General features: G+C 38.0%; 2 protein-coding genes across 3 annotated transcripts; one reads left to right on the forward strand and one right to left on the reverse strand.

The window, feature by feature from the left end:
• Positions 1–6,556: 6,556 nt before the first annotated feature.
• hic2 (hypermethylated in cancer 2) lies at positions 6,557–22,183 on the reverse strand. Of its 2 annotated transcripts, none has more exons than XM_055207456.2 (2): positions 22,152–22,183; positions 6,557–11,111 (listed from the first exon to the last, which is right to left on the reverse strand). In XM_055207456.2, the coding sequence occupies exon 2, from the start codon at positions 11,079–11,081 to the stop codon at positions 9,402–9,404; it is 1,680 nt and encodes a 559-aa protein (XP_055063431.2). In that variant the 5' UTR covers positions 11,082–11,111; positions 22,152–22,183; the 3' UTR covers positions 6,557–9,401. The 2 variants fall into 2 exon arrangements, with proteins under 2 accessions (XP_055063431.2, XP_055063430.2); XM_055207455.2 differs by lacking the exon at positions 22,152–22,183 and adding an exon at positions 19,181–19,349.
• On the forward strand, positions 21,639–24,930 carry ube2l3a (ubiquitin-conjugating enzyme E2L 3a). Its single transcript, XM_055207457.2, has 4 exons — positions 21,639–21,725; positions 22,499–22,594; positions 22,716–22,902; positions 24,121–24,930. The coding sequence occupies exons 1-4, from the start codon at positions 21,699–21,701 to the stop codon at positions 24,273–24,275; spliced, it is 465 nt and encodes a 154-aa protein (XP_055063432.1). The 5' UTR covers positions 21,639–21,698; the 3' UTR covers positions 24,276–24,930.
• Positions 24,931–26,296: the final 1,366 nt, after the last annotated feature.

A 26,296-nucleotide genomic window follows, 5' to 3' on the forward strand; every position in this document is an offset into this window, starting at 1 on the left:
CACGCAAAAAAATTCTGCCAATGGGGTAAGCAAATTTTTCTTGAATTTAGTGTTAAGTTGGTGAAATTTCCTTAACCCATTTGCAGATTTTTTTTGCTTGTTTTATGCACAAAACCACTTAAATTTTACATTTTGGTCTTAAAACTCGACTTATTTTCTTGGGTCGTTTTGCTCATCAAGAAAAAGCATCTTAATTTAAGAATTTTTAGATATTTTTACTGAAAACAAGACTAAGAATTTTTTTCTTGAAAATCATTTTTTGCAGTGTAAAAATGTGCGTTTGTATGTGCATGAGTAAATTTTTAATGACGTGGATTTGACTAAAATGAAAGATTACAGATAAAGAAAGTAACACAGAGACATAGCTGTGAAAAGAAGAAAACTTTTTTTGAATTTTTTTACTGCATTGATAAAGTGAAAAGAAACAGTAAAGTCAGCACAATAATTTTTGCACTAACAATTTTTGGTTCGATGAAGTGTTGTGCATTATTTTTTTCTTTACATTTTCATTTACAGCTCCACATTAAATCAAAGTTTACACTCTTTGGCATAACTCAGTGATACGATCACTAAACATTTGGTTCTGGTTTACATCCAGCCTATATTCAGTGCTGACTGCTATAGTCAACATTTTATATTCATGATGAACAGTGGAGACAAACAGGAAATTTTGAGTCCTGAACATGATGCAAGCCAGACTTGAACCTATGTACACTGGTGAACTTGACATCACATAATTTAAGATATAACCTCAATAATAAAATATCATAACCAGGTCATGGCAAGTAAAGCGGACAACAGTGGGTTAGGACTCGGCTCATCCCTTTATTACTGTAGTATTACCAGCAGAAGCTTAAGCGAGGACCGCATTGCCTCTGCTCTGCCCGACACACACAAAGCTAACACGACGTGACAGTGATGAATGGTTGGAGTGTGAGGACTGAATCTGGATGTGCTGATGCCATGTGTGCGATGGGATAGGTTTGATCCCCCCAATGAATCTGCATACATATGGCAAGGGGGCCGCACCCATGTGACCCGTTTATGTTCATCAAATACAGTTGACAGTTTCTGATTAAAGGTTTGTAACTTTAAAAGATCAGGTACATTTGTTGCATTTTAAAACACACATCTGGTTATGAATGGGTTTGCTTTGCATTAAAAGCAAGCATTCACTGAATCATTTACTTATTGAAAGAAATATGAAGAATGTGTGGTCTTCACATCTCCTTGGTGGCACCAATTTTTCTTTTGAAAATGAACTGTAGCATTGAATTACTCAGTCCAGCGTCATCACGTTCAAGGAGAAATAAAGAAAATAATGGCATCAGAATTTCACATTAAATCTTTTTCCTTTCGTCTTTTGTGGCCTCGTCCCTTCAACCTCGAGCAAAGGAGCCCATTATCTGTTGCCCTAAAGCCTGTTTTGTATAGCACCATGGCACAGTGTAAATAGAGAGCAGGGGGACGGGGTGGAGGTCCGGTCTTTCTCTCTGAGAGGCTGCTGTACTGTTTCATGTGAAAGGACCAATATGCTAAACTCTTGCAGTGCCCACCACCTGTAGGGCCGTTTCTTTTGGCCGTTGCACTGTCAGCCTGGCAGACTGTGCCATTACATTCAGTCCAGTGAAAGAAAGACAGAAGAAAGAGAAGAATAGATTCAATTCTGCCGGACGGCCTCGCATGCATCCACCCCCTCCATCTCCTGCATTAATCCAGGGTTCGAGGGGCAGCTGCTGTACTGGTGAGGCAGACACCTGGTGCAACACTTTCTATGCAAACCGGAGACATCGAAAGGAGTGAAAAGCTTTTGGGAAGATGCTTGGCAAACGGCGTTTTTTACTTATTTGCATGAGCTTTTTTTAGATTTATTATGCTAAACAACACTCTGCAAGTTGCTCTACCAGACCTCATCCCGTTAAATCATCCACGATACAAATAAACGCTTTATGTTTTATAAATTCGATACTTAAAGTCAAGGATTTGAAATGCACTAAATGCATTAACATTTTGCAAATTTGCATCACGCAGCAGATGCCCCAACCGTGGGCATTAGACGCTGAATGGCCTCCTCGCAAGATCTGCATGTGATTTTGGTTCTCTGCAGATGCGTCTATAGTTAATCTATACTTAGCAGACGGGGGCGAGCGGGGGGAGGTGACATCAACATACAACTCATTGTGCCTGAAACTGACCCCATTCAGGGTCATTTGGCATGTGACACCACTTGAGGCGGGGCTTAACGGCACCGTAGAATCGGCCATAAAAATGCCAACCCTCTGTTCCCTCGGGGCAGGGAGGTGCACGCTGGCCTCTTGACATACACTGGCAAGCCCGGGGAGGAACAAAAGGAGGGCCGCTCTAAATGGCCCCGAGAATTCAGAGCAGAGGGCCCGGCGGAGGGGAGAAAAAAGCGCTGGTGAAGGGGCGAGCCACCGCCTCTGATTGGTGAAGCTCTCTGAAGGGCTCCCAGATGGCAGACGAAAATCTCGTGCCACAACCGGTTAGAGCCCGTTTGGGGGAAGGGGCCCGGGGTCCCTCTCACCCGCCCGTCATTAATCATCGACGACCCCTGGGCTCGCGACGCAACACGTCCTGCAGAGTCAAGCCTAAATGGCCTTTGAAGACGCCCAAATGTAATTGGTTTAACGTAACTAAATTTCCAGACATCATGCCCTGAAATCGTACTGCAGTTCGTACATAAAGCAGTTTTTATAAGAAAACATTCATGTAAAATTTTGATGCTTTTGTATTTATGGGTGGGTTATTTTATTGCCAAAATCACAAATGCAATCGAGTCTTTGACCATGGTCGGGCCAAGAGGTGTTTCACACATCACCAGGTTGCATTTTAAAACATTTAGGGTTAACAGTTACAGTAATATTTAATGCAAACACTGCATGCAAAGGCACAAAAACAGACCAAAGAGTCAAGTTTTTTTTTGATCAAGATTTTAATGAAAAGATTCTAAAATGACTTCTCATAGCTGTACATTAAGACTGTGAGTGCGAGATGAGATCTGTACAGTTTAATTCACATGACACACAGAATTTGAGCCACACGCAGCGCTGACCTGAATACAAACTCTCTGAGGAGATGTAAAGTGAAACCGCCATGTTGTCTGCGAACCGCGTTCAAGGTCGACCAAATGAAAATAAAACAATGCACACAAAAGTAACTTGATCGATTTGTCAAATCAGGGCAACTTCAACGATGCACTTCAATGTCTTTACTGTATTGTTAAAGGGAAAGTTCACCCAAAAATTATTTACTTATCAAGTTGTTACAAACCTGTATACATTTATTTGTTTTGCTAAACACAAAGATATTTGTAAATCAAGCAGGAGCACCATTGACTTGCATAGTAGGAAACAAAAATACTATGGAAGTCAATGGTGCTCAAAAATGATTTAGCTACATAGTATTTTTGTTTCCTACTACGCAAGTCAATGGTGCTAAAAATGATTTGGATACATATTCTCAAAACATTCATGAGCCCTATTCACTTCCATAGTAGGAAATAAAAATACTATGGAAGTCAATGGTGCTCAAAAACAATTTGGCTAGTATTTTTGTTTTCTACTACGCAATTCAATGGTGCTAAAAATGATTTGGATACATATTCTCAAAACATTCATGAGCCCCATTCAGTACCATAGTAAGAAATAAAAACACTATGTAGCCAAATTGTTTTGGGGAGCTCATGAATGGTTTGAGAATAATTTGTATTCCAATAGTTTTTGAGCCCTATTCACTTCAATAGTAGGAAACAAAAATACTATGGAAGTCAGTGGTGCTCAAAAAACTATTTGGCTACATAGTATTTTTGTTTCCTACTACGCAAGTCAATGGTGCTAAAGAAATGATTTGGAAACATATTCTCAAAACAATTTATGAGCCCCATTCAGTACCATAGTAGGAAATAAAATACTATGTAGCCAATTTGTTTTTTGGCCCATGAATGGTTTGAAAATAATTTGTATTCCAATTTGAGCCCCATTCACTTCAATAGTAGAAAACAAAAATACTATCGAGGTCAGTGGTGCTCAAAAAACGATTTGGCTACATAGGATTTTTATTTCCTACTATGGAAGTGAATGGGGCTCATAAATGGTTTGAGATTTTGTAGCAAAATCATTTTTCAGCACCATTGACCTGCACAGTAGGAAACAAAAATACTATGCAAGTCAATGGTGCTAAAAAATGATTTGGAAACATATTCTCAAAACATTCATGAGCCCCATTCAGTACCATAGTAGGAAATAAAAATACTATGTAGCCGAATTGTTCTTTGGCTCATGAATGGTTTGAGAATAATTAAGTGTGCTTGCAAAAAGCACACTTATTGTTCTTCATAAGTTTTCTTCTTCTTATTATTATTATTATTATTATTTCGCCCAAATTTTTGGCCAGCTCCTGCGACTAGGCCATTTGACACAGAGACCCCGTTCAAACTTTAAAATGTTCGGGCAGTGCCTAAGTCTAAGTTGCTTGAAGACATGATGTCACGGATTCATGTCGTTCTTCCGCCATATTTGATTGAACAGAAAACCCAAAAAAGATTCACAGGTCACAAATTTTGTCCGAACTTCACAAAAGTTACTAGAAGGATTTTTGACTTTAGGAAGCGTTTGCCCATCACAGCCCAAAAGATACCCATGGCGTAGTCGCCAAACAGAAAGTAGTTTATAGGAACTCTTTCACATATTGAAACCAAACTTTGTACATGAACTTGGGACTCCAATGTGAGGATGCACAAGTTAAAAAACAATGTAAAATTTTAAATTTTTTGTATTCCAATTTGAGCCCCATTCACTTCAATAGTAGGAAACAAAAATACTATGGAAGTCAATGGTGCTCAAAAACGATTTGGCTACAAATTCTCAAACCATTTATGAGCCCCAATCACTTAGTATTCTTTTTTCCTACTATGGAAGTGAATGAGGCTCATTATTGTTTTGGTTACAAACATCTTACAATTTCTTCCTTCGTGTTCATCAATACAAAGACATTTATACAGGTTTGTAACAACATGAGAGTGAAAAATGATGACCAAATTTTCATTTTTGGGTGAACTATCCCTTTAACTTCACGACAAACTTCTTTAGCTTGCAATTTCCCCTTGTAGTAAAGTCAAATAGTGTTTGATTTATTAATGGAATGCTTATGAAGAATCACAGCGTTGGGCTTTGAATGCATGGACTTATGGCTAAAACATTTCAATGTGATATGATGTTTAAGTAAAAACGTATGGAAAATGCCCACCTGCTATGCACATGCTTGCAAATCTGGCTTTGGTTTAGTTAGCTTGGTAACTTGAGGTCCCTGTGAACGCTTAACAGTTATGTCGATAGGCAATGTATATAATACTATACGGGATACGTAGAGAAATCAGATAAAACTACATATTAGCAGCAAACAAGTGTGAGATTATGTCAATAATCTGCTTAAAGCTTAGCAAAAAAGTTCAAATAACCGATAAGATGCATCGCCTGGATCTTACAGCAGGGCACACACACACAGGACCTCAGTGAAAACAGGAAAGTGCATTTTATAAAGCTTCAAGATCTTATAATATTACTAAGACATATCTGCATTCTGTTTGCTTTAAATGACAAAAGTGTTTATGAGAAACCTTTGGCTCTGTTGGGTACTGGCAAGTAAACATTACCCAAAAGATAAACGGATTTGAACGGCGGCACCAGACAACACGGCTGATTTCTGCACATGAAACACGACCTTGAGCGCATTTGACACAATTCAAAAAGATCCTGCATCGGCGGACATTTAAAAATGTACAAACAGCCTTCAAGTGTTTATGACAGGAATCGCACGTGCATGCTTCAGTAAGACAAGGGTTACAAACGTGTGTTTATGACGAACACTTCATAGAGAAATACATTCCTCATGTCTAAATCTTCACAGGTTTGAAAATGATCCACAACTTTATGTACCCCAACAGAATGAACTCAAACCCAGAAGACACGTCGCCTCGCACGAAGTGAACTCTTTAGCAAAGTGAAAACAAGATCAAACAAATAAATACATTCATCACTGACAATAGACATTTGATAAAAAAAGTGAACACTGTCAGTAAGTGTTTGCACCAGTGTTGATGGAGGAGAGGCCAGTTTCACTCGCTTCTTTTGTGGACAAAAAAACACACACAAAAAATAAAGTAGACGAAATAAAAGAAAAGTGAATCAAAATGAAAAATAAAATATATCTATTTATATTCATATATTTATATATATGCAGCAAGTCCTAACAAGTATAACTTTGAGGTAAACGTGTACTGTATTCATGCGTATTTACATATTTAAAAAAAAAAAAAACAACAAAAGCAGCAAATTCATAAGCATATTGGCGACTGTATGATTTGCGTACGGGACGTCTCGGCACATTTTAAAGGGCCAATCGAGTGGTTGCAGCATCTCTCAAACATGCGGCTACGTTCACAGGGCACGACTCACAGTTACGACTTTCGATGACGTACACAGAAGCGCCGCGTGTTTAAACTGGCCTCCCCTCACCTGAGGTCTGTGACTGTAAGAGGTTTTATGTAAACAATGAGATTTTTATTATACACAAGAATCTTTTTATCAGACAAGCTGTCAATCAATCAATCAATCAATCAATCATTCAAAATGTGCTTTGGTTTAGAAAATAGTCTGAAAATTTGGGTATGAGCTTTTATCTTATTTGTTTATACATTTTTAACTAGAATGCATTTTTTATTATTTTGTAGGTTTTTTTTGTTCAAAAACACTTAAGAACTTAAAAGTAAAACTCCTCTAAGATCTCTGGCTTTGTTTTTATTTATTTTTTGTTTTTTTTAAGTGTTTTGAAATGGGAACATACTCTCGTAAAATCTATTCTGTATGAAAACTAGTGTTTTGCTTTTCGTCATTAAAATACAGAAATTGACACACAGTCTTACAAATGTAGTTGAAAGCTCCACATTTCAAAATATGCAAAACTATCCCTGAAGTTTTGAAGTAGAAACATTATTGTCACAGTTTGAAACTTTTTGTCATACTTTTTCCGCTTCTCCCGTTCTCTCATCTAAACGCTGGACTCAACAACAGAGCATCTTACCCAAAACATCAATTCTGTAACGTTCATATTAAGTGCTTGTAGACCAGCAAGATATCAACGGGAATTTTTTCCTGGAATCCTTCAATAAAAAACCTCTCCCTGAGTTGAGCTATCAATGCCAGAGCGCACTGTAACAAAAACTCAAAGGACTTTTGAATATCCAGACTGTCTCTTATCGAGCTAAATATGATTTGGATTACCTAAAGCCTGCAACCACGTGCCTCAAATCAATCATTTTGTCCATTCCAGACCTATTAATGCAATACGCTTGAAAAGGGGCAGCACACATTGACTCGAACTGATTCAATTTGCACAAAAATGTTATGAGAGGTGAACTAAAACAACTGGGAAAGGATTCCAGGAAAAAAGGGTGTAAACAGAGCTCCATTCAATACGACTATAGCTGCCCCCCAAAAACAGGACACTGAAGACAGAACCAGAGATAATAACCCGACAAAAAAAGACATTACAAAACTACATATGGAATGTAATACACCGTGATCGGTGGAAAACGTAACGTGTAATAAAGATGAAAAATATCAGCACAGGACTATAAATACATCCATCAGCATTTATCCAAACCCTGACCAATGTAACATTCACCCAATACAATTATCAGCATTTTGAATAAGCTTAAAATCTTTTCAACATGCATCCTTTACACATAATACAGATACCTCGAATCGAATGAATAGATGATTCCACGCAACTAATGTCATTTCCGAACAGGTTTTTTGGGGGGCTGTGTAACGCTTTCTTAGTCCGGTAAGACTTCCAAGCATGAACGATAGATATGTAACAAAAATCTACAACACTCGCACTGTTTGGTCTGAACTAAAATAAACAAGTCCTTCTGAAGTTCATCTGTAGACAGAGTAAGAAATTGAAAGACACTCTTGAGAAACTATTGTAAACTTCAACGACGCTCTCGACCACCAGAGGAAAGAAGTTCATTGGTTTTTAGTTAACGTCAAGTACAAACTAACGTCTCACTACATTGCTCTTTGTCGAGAACTTGGATGACATTCGTACCTTCTGCAGAATCAGAAACCTTTGGTTGGGATATTTTACAGGAAACCTTTGTTGGTAAGCCATTCTCTTTGGATTACTCTTAAATACATGTGCCCAAAGTAGCTATTTTCTACATTAATGCTTTAAAAACGTAAAACTTTTGTGGATGGGCAGAACTATTTAAAAAACCTCAACAAACTTTATAAATCTATATTTAGAGAGACCTCCATATTTTGTCCAATTAATGTATTGTTCTTAGGAATTAAGAGGTAGAACGTGACAGGACCGTACGGACCTGAATTTTCTCGGTCAAGGGAAAAACCAACTCAAAAAAGTAAAGGAAAGAACTGTACCGATAATAATAAACCCAAATCTGACCCATCACCCAACCCGAACCCCTAGAACTTCCAGTTAAAACATTCACAGAAGCATATCAATAAGTTATCTAAAGTAATCTAAAAACAAGTACCTTTAAGTTTGGCTTTTCTTTCAGAGTAAACGACACAGCTCAAAAGACCACCCATGGCCTCTCTTCAGCATGTTTCCATTGGCTTAAATCCAGATGTAGGTGGGGCGAATTGTAGTAGCCCTGTGCTAAACGCATCCATTTGCAAGTGACTCGAAAGATTTAAAAAATATTTCTATTGGTTCTCGCTGCTATGATTAATCAACAATCATGAAAGGTTTGGTTATGGTACAAAACTACAGTAGGAAACCCCGACCCAGCTACAGCCAGAATTAGCCAATGGATACAGAGCAGGCATACTGGGAAATGTTTGGTTGGATGCACAAAGCTTTTATGAAATACCACACAAAAGACCACAGACAAGTCTTGGTCTTACAACACTATCTTCAGACCCTTAGAGACACTTTAAACCTTTTGAATTTGCAATACTTGTGGAAAACAAATTGGTCATTAAAAGCTTAAACCTTCCACATACCAGCATATACCAGTTTAAAAGACCAAGAAAAACAAAGGAGGAATATTTCTGAACATGTCAACAAACCAATGCATAGACTGCAGCGGTTGAAAGCAGTCCTAACATCTGGTTGGATAATACAACGGCATTAGTAGCCAGTTTTACATTCACAGTAAACGAAATCTTAAGCCTATAAAATCATACCGATCGGTTTATTCGTGAATCCTTGTTTGAATGGCTCCTCCTGTCATTAAAAGCAGAGGAGAATCCAGCTTCACGTTTTTAAAACTTCAAACTCTGCAGTAAACTATAAAGGAAGAGGTGTGCGTTGTCTCTCTTTCTTGAGGGTCTGCCGCTCCTGGGGTCTTTGGCTTATGACGGGGAGGTATGCATTCGAAGGTGACTAATGAGGTTACGTTGCTGGGTAAATTTCCCCCCGCAGAGCTGACATTCGTACGGCTTTTCACCCGAGTGAACCCGCATGTGCTCCGTGAGCCGGTACTGGCGGGTAAAGCGCATGCCGCACTCCTCGCAGGCGAACGGTTTCAGCCCTAGGTGGCTGCGCATGTGGCGCGTCATGGTGCCGCGTTGAGTGAACATCTTGCCGCAGATGTTGCAGGGGAAGGGACGTGTGAGCCAGTGGGTCTTCTCGTGTTGCCGGAGAGTGGCCGGATCTTTGTAGCTCTTGTTGCAGACCGAGCAGCTGAATCGTCGCGACTCCGTGCCGTGGCCGTGACCGATCTGCGAAGACAAATCTTCGGCCTCTACTTCATCTTCCTTTGGATAGGACTCGTCGTCCTCTTCTTTGATGTATAGCTCTTCCTCCGTGTGAGTCTCCACGTGAGCGTTCAGCTCCTCCGAGCTCGGAAAGCCTTTGCCGCAGGGGATGCAGACGTACAGGTTGTCGCCGAGTGCCGGCTCGAAGCCTTCCTGACGGTAAACGTAATTGGCGCTGTTCCTTCCGCCTTCGCTCTCGCTGTGTCCGCTGTCTTCGCTCTGTTCTTGTCCGTTCTCCAAGCCCTCCTCTTCCTCTTTACACTGGAAGGATATTTCCGAGTTGCCGTTTCCTCCACCGGGGAGTCTTTCTCCGGCCACGTTCAATCTTTTGGCGACGCCGTTGGGTAAAGTTCCTCGTTCGACATCTTCACCTTTGTTGCCTTCTCCTTTGGGCTGCCGCCTCTGTCGCGCCACCTGACGGGAGCTTTTACGCTGGTCGATGTCCGGAGGAGGTTGGCTCTCTTCACATTCTCCTCCTCCTCCCAACTCCATGGGCTCCCCGCCGGCGAGGTTCTGCGTGTTGGCGTTCTCTTCGAACGAGGCACTGTTGGCTGTGGATTCCGAGGCAGACTGAGGCGATTCCTGCGGGATGCTGCTGGGACTCACTTCTTCGGTGGCCGTGCTCCCTGAGGGACTTTTCTTGGAAAGGTCCAGGCCGAGTTCCTGGATGCCACAACCGCCGTTGCTTCCGTTCTTACTCGTGGATGGACTCATCGCAGTCACACAGTGAGCGTTTCTCGCAAACATCTCATCTTCGGACAGGTCGTCTTTGAGCAGATCGTCGTGTCTCTTGGCCTTCTCGCAGTCTTTTAACCCTGACATTTGGTTTGGAGTTACGGGTGTGGAGGACAGCCTTTGGTTCCTAGAAGTTCTACCGTTGGTAGGTGTGGTGGGTTTGCTGAGGAGGGACCTACCATTGCGTTTGAGCTTCTTTCTGCAGAGAGCAGCCAGGTCATGAAGCTGGAGGTAGCTTGCCGCCGTTAACAGGGCATTGAAATTGTGGTCACTGAACTGATCCGAGGACAAAAGCTTGCCAGTGTAAATGAAGTCTAGGACCTGTCGGAAAACCGACGGGTTGACCATGTCCGTGTCAAGGTTAATCAAGTTGTCGTGAAGGATGAGGGATTTGAAGTAGATACTGCTGGCTGCCAGAATGTTCTTGTGTGCCCGAAACAGGGCGTTTTCTACCACTATGATCACATCACACAGATAACCTTTGGCTCTTTGTTGGTTTAGCTGCAGCAGCAATTGTTTGGCATGATTTGGCAATTCCATTTCCAACTTCTGTGTCTTCACCTATGAAACCTGCAAAACAAAAACAACACATTCAGTCAACCATTGTGGGGAAGACAGTTTTATTACACTATTAAATTATGCCTTTCATCAAATTGACCCATTCAAAGCATCTCTTGAAACAAACAAACAAAACAACTTTAATGGACAACATGCCACAACTGTTGATGGGATTTGACCTTTGTGCATAACAGGTTTGTTAAAAGTGACAGGTCTTCGGTACCAAGCCAGTACTAAAAAAACGTCATACCAGGTCTGGGTCCACCCGGAAATGATTCGCTGTTTGACAGGTTGTCAGTTGGAAACCTTTCGTAGACGCAACACAAAGATGCGAGTTGCAACAAGAGTTAATGCAGGGTCTCTGAACTTCCCAAAATCATTTAAAGATGTGCAGAGTCACGTTATTCGCGGACAGAAATACTTTCAAGCGGATCACTGAAAGAACAAGCGAAGTGTCGGGATAAAATGAGGAAACACATTAAAAGGCGTCGACTGGATTCATTACAGTTCAAGCAGATGAGCTTCAGTTTTAATTACGTTTGCATTATGAGTGCTAATTCCATTTTTGTAAAGGACTTTTGATAGAGATCAGATGCAGAGCGATCTTTAAAACATACACGGACAAACAGCTGTTTGCCCTAGGGCAATACTTTCGGGTTTTATAAGTTGCGGGAGACTGGCGCCACCTGGTGGATAATATCTGTAATGCAGATTGACAAGATAACTCGTCAATGGCAGGGAAAGAGTTAAAACCAGTTATTTAGTGTCAGTCATCTAATGTTGTATATGCATCTATGTTCAGTTGTCTTAGTAAAGTTTATTGTGTTTGTGTTTTAAAGCAGCAGACTGAGGATGATGTTCATCAGCATGAAGGATCCCAGCAAACACACACAGACAACAGCTGCCGAAACATTTCAGCAACAAGTACATTTTATACTTAATGAATAAATGTAAAGTAAATACAGAATGGCAATGCTTTTATATTATTATTTTATATTAACATTTTACTTTATTAATAAAATAGAGTTTAATTAGCATGCTTTTGTGTGAATGTGTGTAGAGTTTTTATTGGTATCCGTACAGACTACTGAAATTTTGGTACCATGACAACATTAGTGCAATATATGTGCAAACTCTGAAGACTTCATTTATTATATCTCTCTCCATCCGTCCATCCATACCTCTCTCCGTTCACCCCCCCTCTCTCTTTCCCTCCCTCAATCCAACTCGCCATGTCCCTCTCCATCCACTCCCCTCTATCTCTATCCCTCTCTTTCCCTCCCCCACTCTCTCTCTCCTCCATCCATCCATCTATCTCTCTCTCTCACCCTCCAACCATCCAATTCTCTCTCCCTCCATCTCTCTCTCCATCAATCCCCCTCTCTCTTTTTCCCGCCCTCCATCCATCTCTCTCTCACTCTCTCCATCTATCTATTTCTCCCTTCATCCATCCATCCATCCATCTCCCGCTCTCTCTCTCCCTTTCCCTCCCTTAATCGCTCCCTCCATTTATCCATTCATCCATCTATCCATCCATCCAAATCTCTCTCTCTCTCTCTCTCTCTCTCTCTCCATCCCTCTCTCTCTCTCTCTCTTTCCCTCCCTTCATCCATCTCTCTCTCCCTCCATCTATCTATCTCCCCCTCCATCCATCGATCCATCCATCCATCCATTCATCCCCCCTCTCACCCTTTCCCTCCCTCCATTCCATCCATATCCCTCCATCTCTCTCTCTCTCTCTCCATCCATACCTCTTTTTCTCTTTCCCTCCCTCCCTCCATCTCTATCTCTCCCTCCATCTATATATCTATCTATCTCTCCCTCCATCCATCCCCCCCCCTTCTCTCTCTATCTCCCTCTCCATCTATATATCTCTCCCTCCATCCATCTCCTCCCCCTCCCTCCCTTCCTTCATCCCTCCATCCATCCCCCCCTCTCTCCCCTTCCCTCCCTCCATTCCATCCATATCTCTCCATCTCTCTCTCCATCCATCCCTCTTTTTCTCTTTCCCTCCCTCCCTCCATGTCTATCTCTCCTCCAACTATATATCTATCTATCTCTCCCTCAATCCATCCATCCCCCTTCTCTCTCTCTCTCTCCATCTCTATCTCTCCGTCCATCTATATATCTATCTATCTCTCCCTCAATCCATCCATCCCCCCCTTCTCTATCTCTCCCTCCATCTATCTATCTCTCCCTCCCTCCCTTCCTTCCTTCCTTCCTTCCTTCCTTCATCCCTCCATCCATCCAGCTGACCCTCTCTCTCTCCTTCCATCCATCCATCCATCTCTCTCCATCCATCTCTCTTCCTTCCTCCCTCCCTCCATTCATCCAAATCTCTCTCTCCCTACATCCATCCATCTCTCCATGTCTCTCTTCATCCAAGCCCCCTCCCTCTATCCCTCTCTTTCCCTCCATCCATCCATCTCTCTCTCCACTATCTCTCTCTTTCCCCTTCATCCATCAGTCCATTTCTTTCCCTCTCTCCCTCCCTCAAACTCTCTCTCTATCTCTATCTCTCTCTCCATCCATCCCGCTTTCGCTCTTTTTCCCTCCATCCATCCATCTCTCTCTCTCCATCCATCTTTCTCTCCATCCATCCATCTTTCTATGAGTCAATCTTACCCAATATATAATCTGGTATGCATTTTCTGTGTATTATTTATCTATCATTCCATTAGCCAAACTAACTTGAATAAATATCCTTTGTAAAACAATTTCCAAAATGCTTCATGTATTCTTCAGTTAGACTGCCTTCTATTAGCATTTTAATCACAACACATTTAAGAGACCAACACTTAACAGCTGCCTGCTGTCAAAACATGTGGCTTGTGAAAACCAGCAGGTATAAACTGGCATCATATTCGGATCCAAACATACACAAATTCTCATCTTTCCGCTTAAAGGAAAAAGAGAAGAAAGACTTGAACAGTAACACAGTTTCTTTTCTTTTCTATGGTCTTCTATGGGCGTCCACTACAGCTTAACGTTCCTGCCAGCACTCATTAATGCCAGCCTCCAGGGTCAGTCCCTTTGTTGTTAGATGGGGGTTGGGTAAAAAGGTTATTGGACATCACCGGGTGGTTTGTGTGACAGACAGCTTGAAACCCGAGCTGGGTGATCACCAAAGGTGTGGTGGGAAACAGGTAAACCAGCACCCGATCCACTGGATGAGCAGGCCCTGACATGCACCAGAATCTTTGTAATGCAACCAAGTAGATTTCTGCCAGACTGGCGTGTCTATGAGAAACGCTACTGAAATTATCTTCGCACAAATTTGCAACATCATGTTGTGTGATTCATTCTTTATCTAAAGTTGTGCAATAAAAAAGTGCACCTGATTTAATCCAATGAATCCCAAAGATTATCCATGAACTTATTGAAGAAATAAATTTAAACCCAAAACAAAACATTTTAGTCTCACATTTATTTAAAAACCATACAGGAGTGTAAGGGGCAAAGTAATGTGACTATTAAGGTCTCAATCAACAGAAAACAAAACATTATGCGCTTATACTTTATATAATTCACGATGGTAGATACAGCCATTAGGGGTGTGACAAGATCTCATACGATGTGATCTTGCAAGATTAAATGTGTCACAAGTAGGGATGCATAACGATTAATCTAAAGCAGAATAAAAGTTTTTGTTTACATCATGTGTGTGTGTGTGTGAACTGTGTATAATAACTTTGTATAGATAAACGCAAACACATGCATGTATATATTTATATGTATGAAATGTTTACATGTGTATATACATTTGTATATTTATGTATAATTTATATCAAATATAAATAAATACTTAATATATAAATATATATTTTTTCTTAAAATTATACATGCATGTGTGCATATTTATATATAAAAAATTATTCACAGTTCACACAAATATATAGTGTAAACAAAAACTTTTATTCTGCTATAGATTAATCACGATTAATGCGACTAAGTCACAAGATTTTTGATGATTTAATTTCTGCATGTTCTTGCTCAAGAATGACAGCGGCTGTATCATTTCTATTGTAAAGAATTGGACAAATATTAAATATTCAAATGAATTTATACGTTGTTTTGCTAAAAGTAAACGTTTTCTCAATCTAAAGTAAAGATAACATTCACAAGTCCGCTAGCACCTTTTTGCAGGCATTTGTTGTAATACATAATGCTGGTTTTTATTACATAGGCTACATATTGTTGTTTTGCTTAATAATTTATTCGAACCAATTATTATTGCATCATCATTATTATGTAATTTTAAAGGTTATTATTCATTCAAGTCTATTGTTATTTACCAAAAAAATCAAATTATTTAATTATCAATTACCAAAATAATTGTTAAGGACAGTCCTAGATTAGTTAAACGTTTCAAAATTATGTGATTTTAGGTACTCATTTATAATTTTATCATTGAGGATTTCTTAAAAAAAAAAAGTAAAAATCTTGTCTTGTCTCGTTCTCATACACCCAATTTTGTCTCTCGTCTCAACCAATAATAGGGTCAGAAAGAATATCCATCAGTCAGCAGATTTTTGAGTCTCATGAGACTTTATCTAATGATGACTCAGGATAGTGCATGAAATAAACATAATAAATGATTTCACTTGATATAGGATTTTTGCCAACAAAGCAATGCCGGAAAAATGCAAAACGTTTATAAATTTGTCTTATAAAAAGCACAAATAAACACACTTCACATTTACATACAGGAACAACTTTACTTCTCTAAATCGGGTATCTAACTGTCTCCATTTACCCAGTAACCCACAAAAACCAGTATGGCTGGCCCTAAACAATTGTGTGAAACCATATCTCCCTCTTACAGCAAAGAACAGCATAAATACCAATCAAACTTCTTAAACCCACTGCCTACATAAAGAAACGAGAGGAACATCCAAAGACGAGGAACATCAGAGAAACGTCTTTATCTAAGAGTTGCACAGAAGTCTTGATAAGATGCTGCTGGTGTTTCGATTACTTCACATTCCTACTTCTCATCATGAATGAGCAGCGGAGTCTGCGAGACCAAACGACCGCTCTAATCACAGAGATTGCTGTCTGAAAAAAGTCAAAGTGCAAGGGAGGGCAGTAACATCACGGGTAAACAAGTCAGACAGGCAGTGTGCTGAACCTCATAAACAAGCTTATCCACTGGCACCGACCCCTGAGGGCCCCAAACTTTATTGTCTTAATGCTATAAAAACAAACTGAGCACTTTGGCTCCCATGAAAGTGTACTGGCAAACAAAACATCATCCGTTCACATTATGCATACATACTCTGCATAATATATTGAGCGAGTACAAGAATAAAACCACATCATCATGACACACTTCACTTCAAATGTGATGATTCCATCTCTAAAACAGAGAAATCCCAAAATAGTCAAGTGCCCATTTAGTTTTATTGACATCAGGTGAGTAACACACACATTCAGATCAAAGTGCTTACTGTAACCAACCGCTAACCTCTTGAAACGGTTAAACCTGATTGAAATGATGTGATGCAATAACAAAACCAAGGGTCTGATAACACAGAATATCCCTTATCTGAAGAATTCACCCCCCTTTACACACTCACTGCCCCGTCTATTTCATTCAATAACACACCCGATGTGTGCTACAAAACAACATGGGTCCACCAAAACCAAGGGACAAGTAGAAGAAAAAGGGACAACTTGAAATTAAATTGGACTTATTTAAAGGTTTGTTTACTTGCACCTAAAATGATTGGAGAACTTCTGGTCCATCTTTGGGCATATGATGTTAATGTGGTTTGTGGCTAAACCAAAAGTACGCTGGGTTCATCTATGATGTTGAAACAAGGCCTGAAGTTTTAAAATACCTCACAAACAAGATTCAACGACAGCCAAAGTGATCAGACGAAAGCAGGCGAGCACATACTGAAAAACCTGTTTCAAACCCTCAATCGTGTGAGCACTTCATACAGAATAAAAGTGCCTTTGTAAAACAAAAACTCAAACATCTAAAAATCACAAAACACCTGGCTCTGTGTAACGGCAGAGCATGAAATCATGAATTAAAAAAATATATTATAATAATCACATAGCCAGATTAGGCAACCCTGAGTAATCCTCAATTGATAAATCACATTTATTATCTTTAATAATCTGACATTTTACACTGCTATTGCTTTTTTTTACAAAACACGGTTAAAAGAGCTCCAGGTTAAAGTCAAGAAACATACCAAGCATGTTGGACAAGATTTCAAACACGAGGTTGTGCCTTTAAGCAACATGCACACAAACCATACATTAACACACACGTAAACATGTGAGACTACACAGTCGTTAAAAAAATCAAACTGAACAATTAAATACAAGTTAACCTACATTCTACTCGAGTAAAGAAACAGGGCTGTCCCAATTATAACTATTTTCCTGTTAAAAAGTTACGCTTTAGTAATCTAAAAGGAGTACCTAGTTAAACATTTTCATTATTACTAAACAGTGCACCCAGGTGAGACATTACAAAACAGATAAAACCGTCAAAAACATTTACTGACGGTAAAACAGACACAAAACGTTGGGTGTCAATTAGGCTTAGATCAAAATCTGAACCCACAACAAACTTTGGAAAGAGCCCCTCTCAATGATAATGGTCTAAATACACTGTCCCCACCCAGTTCACTCAATACAGCCCATCATCTGCATTATTCAAAGCAGAAACCAAGGCCTTCCTTTCATAAGAGTATTGATTGGGCTTTAACGTGAATGCCACTACATCTATTAAACACATCTTTTATTCTCATTTCCTTTCTCTGATACCTTTGTGGAGCACAAAGCTAAACCAATTACAGCAGAGGCCGCCTGACTCACAGTCGCACAGAGAAACATTTATAAATGCATTTGAAATTTAAATTCAAGTAACTGTGGCTCAAAACCTCACTGCGCTCACAACAGCATATAGCAGAGAGCCACAAATCATTTTATCACTCATTTACGCTTTAATTCATTATTGCTTCCTCCATAAAACATTTTGATCTCAACACAAGAGATGCACGTGGATATCCGGTTGTTTACTATCATATCACAGATATATTGTATACGTCTCATTCAAGCAAGCTGTCACTGAGGCAGGGAATGACTTTAATGAAGGGGTACTACTGATCTAAAACCCACAGCAACCACTGTAAAACAAGCCACCCCCTCCCCCAGTTCATTAAAATGGATGAGTTTTTAAGGTTTCTTATTTAAGCACCCATCCTGTAGATATATAGAGGTGGTACAATTATTTACTTTGACACACCATACGCTTGATTTTAATTCAAATATGAACAGCAAAAAAGAATGAGACACCAAACTGAACGTAGCATTTCAAGCAACAACGTAACAAACGATAAGACGATACATGTAACAATAAAAGAGAAGATTGTAACAAACTCATCACCTGAGCTGCGTTATAATGTAACAACATCATAATCCAGTGTGTGCGCGTGCGTGTGAGGTAAACAAACACACATATACAGCAGCAAACGCTTCTTAACAGATACAACCATCAACTTTACCCTTCATACTAATAAACTGTGATTTACGTACAGACAGTTACAAACACACGTGTTAACTTCACATTCGTACTCTTATATCTAATTGCATGCGTTAATAACAATGAACAATATTCCAGAAGCATGCGCAAATATTAATAATGTTAAAGGTAAACACACAGAGAGAGGAGGGGGGCAGGAATCCACATAAAGGCGACTCGCTGCCAGGCGTTTACCACCTACGATTCGCGTAAACCTTCATACTGCACTATAAACATACCGCATACGTGCATTTCATCTGTTTAACATTGCAAACAATCACATTTAGATGCGTAACATTTAAGCTGTGGCAATCCTTTACATATAAAACATACAGTATTGCCAGTATTGCCAGGCTGCGCTCGCGCTGCGTGCGTGCGTCCGTGCGTTAAAAGCCCCGGTGGGCACGCAATACGCTTGAGGAATCACTGTTTCTTTAAAATGGATACGAACGCGCTCGCATACCCCGCGGTTTATGCTTTCCAAACGCGTCTTTGTAACTCGACATACCGTGCACGCGGAAGAATAAAGCATCTTTACCTTAATACATCGACTGAATGTCTTTAAACAGCCATCCTCTGTTCACATCTCACAGCTTTCCGAGCGCCATCTTGCTTGTGTGACGTGAGAAATCCTCACCCCTGACCCAAATTTGAATAGGAGGCAGTAAAAGAGGGGGAGAAAGAGCCAAGTGCCCTGCCTCTGCCAGCCACACGCGCTCATTTGCGTAAAGAGCTCGAGGCGGGTGTGATGATGCTGCGTGCCGTGACCTGCTGCTGCTGCTGCTGTGATACTCACACACGGCAAAAAATGACTTTCTTACTTAGTATTTTTGTCTTGTTTTTAATACAAATATCTAAAAATTCTTAAATTATGATGCATTTTCTTGATGAGCAAAAAGACCTAAGAAAATAAGTCTAGTTTTTAGACAAAAAAAAACGTTAATTTGCAAACAAGCAAAAATAAATTTGCCAATTGGTTAAGAATTTTTTTCTTGAATTTAGTGTTTAAGAAAAAAGATAACTTATTTCAAGATTTCATGCATGTGTAATTTGATATCATAAAGTAAGGTTTTATGACTTCCTGTAAAACTGCAATATTTATACTGAACAAAATCATCTAACACACTGACTGAATTAAAAAAAAAAACTTAACTATTAAAAAGAAATCTTAAAAACTTTTGATCATAAAAAATCTAACATGCACTTTCATTTCATTCATACTAGAATAAACCTAACAACACTTATTGGGGTGGTTTCAGGGTTTAGATTAATCCAGGACTAGGCCTTTGTTAAATTAGGACATTTAAATAGTTTTAACAAACAAACCTTACAAAAAAAAAACATTACTGGGGTGCATCTTGAGAAAAAACAATATCACTGATATATGTTAAGATACGTCAGTACAAGGTGTTTTGAAATGAAGCAGCTCAAACATGCATTTGAGTCTGGGACTGTCAGAGAAACCACCCCATAATGTTTTAAAATATTCATGTCTTTATAATTTGTTAGCTATAGCTATCTTGATGTGGTAGTGTTTTGACTATTAATGTAAAACCACTATTGACACCAAAACCATTATTGTGGTATCAAACATTGATTATGACACGTTTGTTCGTTTTGGTTGTTGGTTATCAGCAGTTTAATCACCTGAAAAACTAGATAGTCTAGTATTGTGGTTCATGGGTGGCTTTCACTCCACTACATAATTTGCCTTACTGAATTGACAATGATTTTGTTCAGGTCTACGTAAATGATTAAAAAGCTTTATAGTATATTTTAAAACTGTAATACTGTGCTCAAGAAACGTCAAGTCCAATATGTGTCAGTCATGGATTGACTAAATATCGACTAAGATCATGTAAAAGATTTAAATCAAATTAATGAAATCAAACTTTGATGCTCATCATCTCAGAATTTGATTTGAGACTTTAGCCTGGTTAGCCTGTCATAAACAGAGTCACATAAGTAAACAATGCCAACTTTATATTACTTTATATTACTCTTATTTATGCTGAATATTTTGGCTGTTTCGAAGGGGTTTTAACACAAATAGCACGTTTGTTATGAATCTTTGACTATAAGCTAATATTGTTTCCTGGTAATCCAATATAGAATAAAAATTGTAATACCTAAAATATGGCCAAATAAAAATGAATATATGTGAACCAGCCTGTGAAATCCATGTTAAAATCTCATAATCTAAGGATGAGATTAGGAGCATGAAAGTTTGCTTTCAATCTTTGACATAATCTTACTCAGTCAATATTAAAGATATTAAGGTAATATTTTTTACCAAATGTTCTTTACAGTATGTAGGATGATTTGTAGAAAACAGTAATTCACAAAATATTAGTATTATTGTATATATAGTGTTATATAGTGTTAGTATAGTATTTACTCTCTAGTAATCAATCATCATGAATTAATTCTCACATGTGTAGTCCTGGATTGGGGTTTTAATGTGAAACACAAGTGCTCGTACGCCCCCTAGTGGACTAATTTAATAAGCATTCATCTGTGTTAGCTATCTTATTATTATTATTTTTTAATTATTGTATTAATTTTAAGTTTAATTTAATCGAGTGAGTCATTAATGTATTTTTTATATTAGTAATTTTCAATATATAAATTTAGATAATATGAATTTTACTCTGTAAAAATAGCTAAAAGTTTTTTTTTATCTAAATGTTTTATCTATCTCTATTTTTTACAAAATATTGAAATATAAACCCAGCATTAGTGTAAAAATGAGAAATTGGGACTTTTGTGTATTTTGTGTAATATTTATTTAATTTAATCACAAACCACACATTAATTTCACTACAAAATTTTGCAATTACAACCGAATAGGAATTTAAAACTTATATTAATAATACAACAATAATAGGTGCAAGAAAAATATATAACATTTAAGATTGAAAAGAGCATTAAGCAGCACATTTGAAAATTTCAATTTTATTATATTATTTAATAAATGAGGTATTATTTTATAACTTTCAAGACTGAAGTGGCGTGAATTCAATGCGCGATGCATTGTGGGTAATATCAAATCCAAGATGGCGGCGAGCAGGCGACTGCATAAGGTAAATATCCCGAGAAATGTGGTTTAATTAATATAAAATAAAGATTTAATTTGTTTTGTCTTTAAAAACAGATATGTTACGGCTTTCAGTGGCTGTTTGTTAGAAACGTGAAACTTTAAATGACTCTGGTTAGAAATTTGATGAGGAAGAGGAGGATGAAGACAACTAGCTTAGCTGTAGTTCAAATATCCACTTTGAAATAAAACGGAATATTTAAATAAAAAAGTAAAACCAAATAAACTGTCTCCTGAGTGAGGCCAGTTTATTGTTTAGTATTAAGTTTGCACGTCTGTTGAAGAGTGTTAACGTTTAACGGATTGTATGAGTAAGATTGAAAATGAAACTAGTTTATGTCTGAATTTACCAACGAGACCAAAACATATTTCATCAAAAGGTTGATTTGAAAGATGATCAAAGAATAAATACCTTAATATAGCAGAATGATATCTGGGTGGTCGTAATGTTCGCTGTTATCAGTAAAATGATGAAACAGGAAGTGTGTTGTCTTTGAAAGTTTCAGTATTACTTAATCTGTGTGCTAATAAGATATTATGTTACTATAATAAATACATTAATCATTTGTAAAAATGCAAAAATAATTTTTTAATTGTTATACTGTATGGACTATATTTTAATGTTGGTGTTTGAAGTTTTGTGCATGACCACAGTAAAGAGAAGTTTACTTTCGTTTTGACTTTGTGGTTTCTGAAACTTCTTTAAAGGTTAAACGTCCTGAATATCACTAAAGGAGGATCGTGTTTTGTGTTTTACAGGAACTCGATGAAATTCGCAAGTCTGGAATGAGAAATTTCCGCAACATTCAAGTTGACGAGTCAAACATTCTGACCTGGCAGGGACTCATCGTGCCTGTAAGCTCACAGAAATCCCATAATAGTTGTATTGAATTTAACTCTATTGTTATTGAGTAAAATGAAGTAGAATATTGATTACCTGTTGTTTAAGATCTCATAAGGATTTCTTCTCTTCCAGGACAACCCTCCATATGATAAAGGCGCATTCCGGATTGAGATCACATTCCCTGCAGAATATCCCTTTAAACCTCCAAAGATTACGTTTAAAACAAAGATCTACCACCCAAACATTGATGAGAAGGGTCAGGTGTGCCTGCCAGTCATAAGTGCAGAGAACTGGAAACCAGCAACCAAAACTGACCAAGGTATAAAGTCTCTCAAAGGACATTTTTACTTTGGGTTCAAACCAAAGAGCTAGGGGCGGTTTCACAGACAGGGTTTAGGTTAAGACACGACCAGGCCTTAGTTATAGTTGGACATTTAAGTAGTTTTTACAAACATACCTTGCAATATGGGTGCATCTTGAGACAAAACAATGACATTAATATATTTTAAGATACATCAACAAGATGTTTTTTTTAAAAATTAAGATCAAACATGCATTTTAGTCTGGGAATAGCGTAAGCCCTGTCCGGGAAACCGCCGTTAGTTCAAAGTAGGGCTGCAACAACTAACCGATAAAATCAATGATAATCAATTATGAAATTAGTTGTGAATAGGGCTGGGCAAAAAAAAATCGATTTTTCGATTAATCATGTTTTTTTACGTTGTCGATTAAAAATCTATTCTCTCAAGCCACGAATCGATTTAAAAAAAAAATGAAATAACCTTATCCTGTTTGATCAGCATACATTTTTCATATTGCATCAAAATTGTATTGTATATAACATAATTGTATGCATTTGAAAATTAGAGATGGGTTCTGTTTTAATGTACCCAAGTGTACCAAAAATAAAAAAGTGTAATACAGGTTGGTGGCTCTTAATTTCTTTTTATTAATTGCCCACTTGTAAACTTATGTTCACTTTTTTTATAACTAAAGTATTTGTATTAAATCTATATTCATTGAGTTGAATCGAGAATCAAGTATAAAAATCGGTCCGAGAATCGGAATCGAACAGAGAATCGAAAACGAATCGATCCGATAGCTTATGAATCGAAATTGAATCGATACAGAACATCTGAATCGATACCCAGCCCTAGTTGTCAACTGTTTTCATTATCGATTGGTTGGTCTGTGATGTCACATTTATTAATATTTTGACATTTAAATATGTTTAACTATTTAAAAGCTGCACAAACTTTTTTAATTAAGGCTTAAAATAACAAAATAAACAAAGATTATATTAGTAAAACTCTTTAAAAACTTTTTAAAAGTACACTTCCACATGCCTTATTTAGCCATAAGTGAAAAATCTAATTGAGAATATTTAACTTTTATCCCAATTAGTTGATTAATTTGAAAAATAATCGCCCGATTAATCGTCAATAATCGTTAGTTGCAGCCCTAGGACAGTATTTAATATCTAATCATCCCGACATGAATACTCATGAATTAGAATCTGTGTTTTTTCTCCATACAGTAATCCAGTCTCTCATTGCCCTCGTCAATGACCCCCAACCAGAGCATCCACTGAGGGCCGACCTAGCAGAAGAATATTCAAAAGACCGTAAAAAATTCTTTAAGAACGCAGAAGAGTTTACAAAGAAACACGGCGAGAAGCGTCCAGTGGACTGATATTGCATGGGCGCGTTTCTCTTGTTTTTGCTCTGCCCACAAACCTTCTCTCCAAATCTGAGTTCCCACCTGCTCTCACTCTCCGTCACCCAGCATTCCCTGAGAAAATCCCAGTCGCATTTCACCATCGGCAGAAAGACCCGTGACTTCTCAGCCTCTGGGTGTCGACTGGCTGGTGTAGTGTGTAGACAGGGAACACATGCGAATTAGATCTTAATAAGTTTGTGAGATTTCTGGGTGGGATAGGGCAGGGGTTGGGGCCTTAGAATAAAACGTTTGTTCCTTTTAATTTGTTCTTAAATTGCACAGAGATGTGTTGGGGTCATGCCGTCTGCTGTGCAATGACTGTTTCATAGCAGAGGTGAATCAGAGTATAATGTTAATGTCGCTTCACTTTCACATGTATGACGTTGTTAAAAAGTAAAATCTAAAAGTTCTTTGAATGATGATATATAATACATCAAGGTTCTAAAGGTGTGTGGCAAATGTTTCATTTACATTTCTTTCTCATCTTTATTTTTTTTATATTTGCTTAGGTTGCACTGTTTTTGTGGAATAAGATTTAATGTTCTTCATATTCTCTCTGTTTGTAACTGATGGAATCTCAGCTTAGTCACTGTCACCAATATAATGTTTATTATGTCATAAAAGTAAAGCTGTGTGTTATTTTTTGACTGAACATGCTCGTATATTTCAGCACAATCTCGGTCACTAAAGCCAGTCGTATTTTTATCACTACAATGTGCTGCACAACTACAGGGATGTTTATCACATGGGGTAAAAGTTCATAAATACACCATATATATATATATATATATATATATATATATATAACCCCTATTTTAACTTTTATTAATATTTAACTTTCACCTATTATGTGTGTCGCATGTGGTGTAGTCACACAAGTATTTTTTTAAAGCTAGAATAAAATATTTAATTTAGAAAAATGTAAAAAAAAAAATTAATTAAACACCTAGTTTATACAGATTATTTTAGGACACTGGCCCAAAGGTAAAGTAAAAATATTATTTATTAAAATAAATTTAGTAATTGTGAAAAACAAAACATCCAGCAATTTAAATGGCATTGCTCTTATAAAGCATGTTACTATGTTGCTAATATAGTTTGATATTTGATATCATGGTATTACCTGGTACACTTCTACTATCCTTGGGTACAAAAAGGTTTTGCATGTGCACACGCTGTAAATACTCTCTTGTATTGTGTTGCAGTGGCATCCACACAGCTCACTTTGCTGGGATTGACTGATTTCATTTCCCTTTAACCCTTCTGGTGCCTGTTGCCCCACCCCTAACCCACTTCTCTCTTAAGTATAGAATTAAGATTAGCATTACTAGACACGACACTAAGCAGATCTAAAAGGAGAACTTGGACCCAATGGATTAGTCTGCTGGGTTAATGATGGGAGGCAAGGGTTTAACGTGACATGTAAATTCATTGCAGTTTTGATCATTGTAAAAAATTAGGAACAAGTACAAGAGCTTTAATTTTGGTAATAAAGGTCTTGGTTAGGGCTGTCACAATGATTAAATAATTTTCTCATCGCAATTGTTTGACTTCATCGCGATGATTTCAGATCACCGCGATGATTGCACATCTTTCTAAAAAGCACAAGGGGGAGCTGCAGTGCCTGTATAAACGAGACAGTATTAGATTACTTTTAAAAATGTGTTATGTATATAAATATTTACTGCCAGATAAACCTTGCAAAAGATTTAATTTAAATAATCACAACAATCAGTGAAAATTATTTCACAAACAAAAAATAGATGAGAATTAAATGTCAAAGCAATAAATAGGCAATTAATCGTCATAATCACCACAATTTATTAAACAATGAACTGTCAGCCAAATTTCATAATCGTGACAACCCTAGTCTTGGTTTGACTGTCTGGTCAGTAGGTTCTAGGAAAATCTGGGCTTATAACCCTAAACTTGTTATTGTCTGAGATGGTACACTACTGGTTAAAACCTAAAGATATTTGTGTGTAACTGTTTTC

This window comes from Misgurnus anguillicaudatus, chromosome 12 (assembly GCF_027580225.2).
Source record: "Misgurnus anguillicaudatus chromosome 12, ASM2758022v2, whole genome shotgun sequence".
Taxonomy (NCBI): domain Eukaryota; kingdom Metazoa; phylum Chordata; class Actinopteri; order Cypriniformes; family Cobitidae; genus Misgurnus; species Misgurnus anguillicaudatus.

What these genes read in the sequence shown, in the direction of transcription:
- hic2 (XM_055207456.2), bottom strand. Translation starts at nt 11,081, where the DNA reads ATGGAATTGCCAAATCATGCCAAACAATTGCTGCTGCAGCTAAACCAA.
- ube2l3a (XM_055207457.2), top strand. Translation starts at nt 21,699, where the DNA reads ATGGCGGCGAGCAGGCGACTGCATAAG. An exon ending in CGAGCAGGCGACTGCATAAG is followed by an intron (nt 21,726 to 22,498) that starts GTAAATATCCCG and finishes TGTGTTTTACAG; the next exon opens with GAACTCGATGAAATTCGCAA. An exon ending in GGCAGGGACTCATCGTGCCT is followed by an intron (nt 22,595 to 22,715) that starts GTAAGCTCACAG and finishes CTTCTCTTCCAG; the next exon opens with GACAACCCTCCATATGATAA.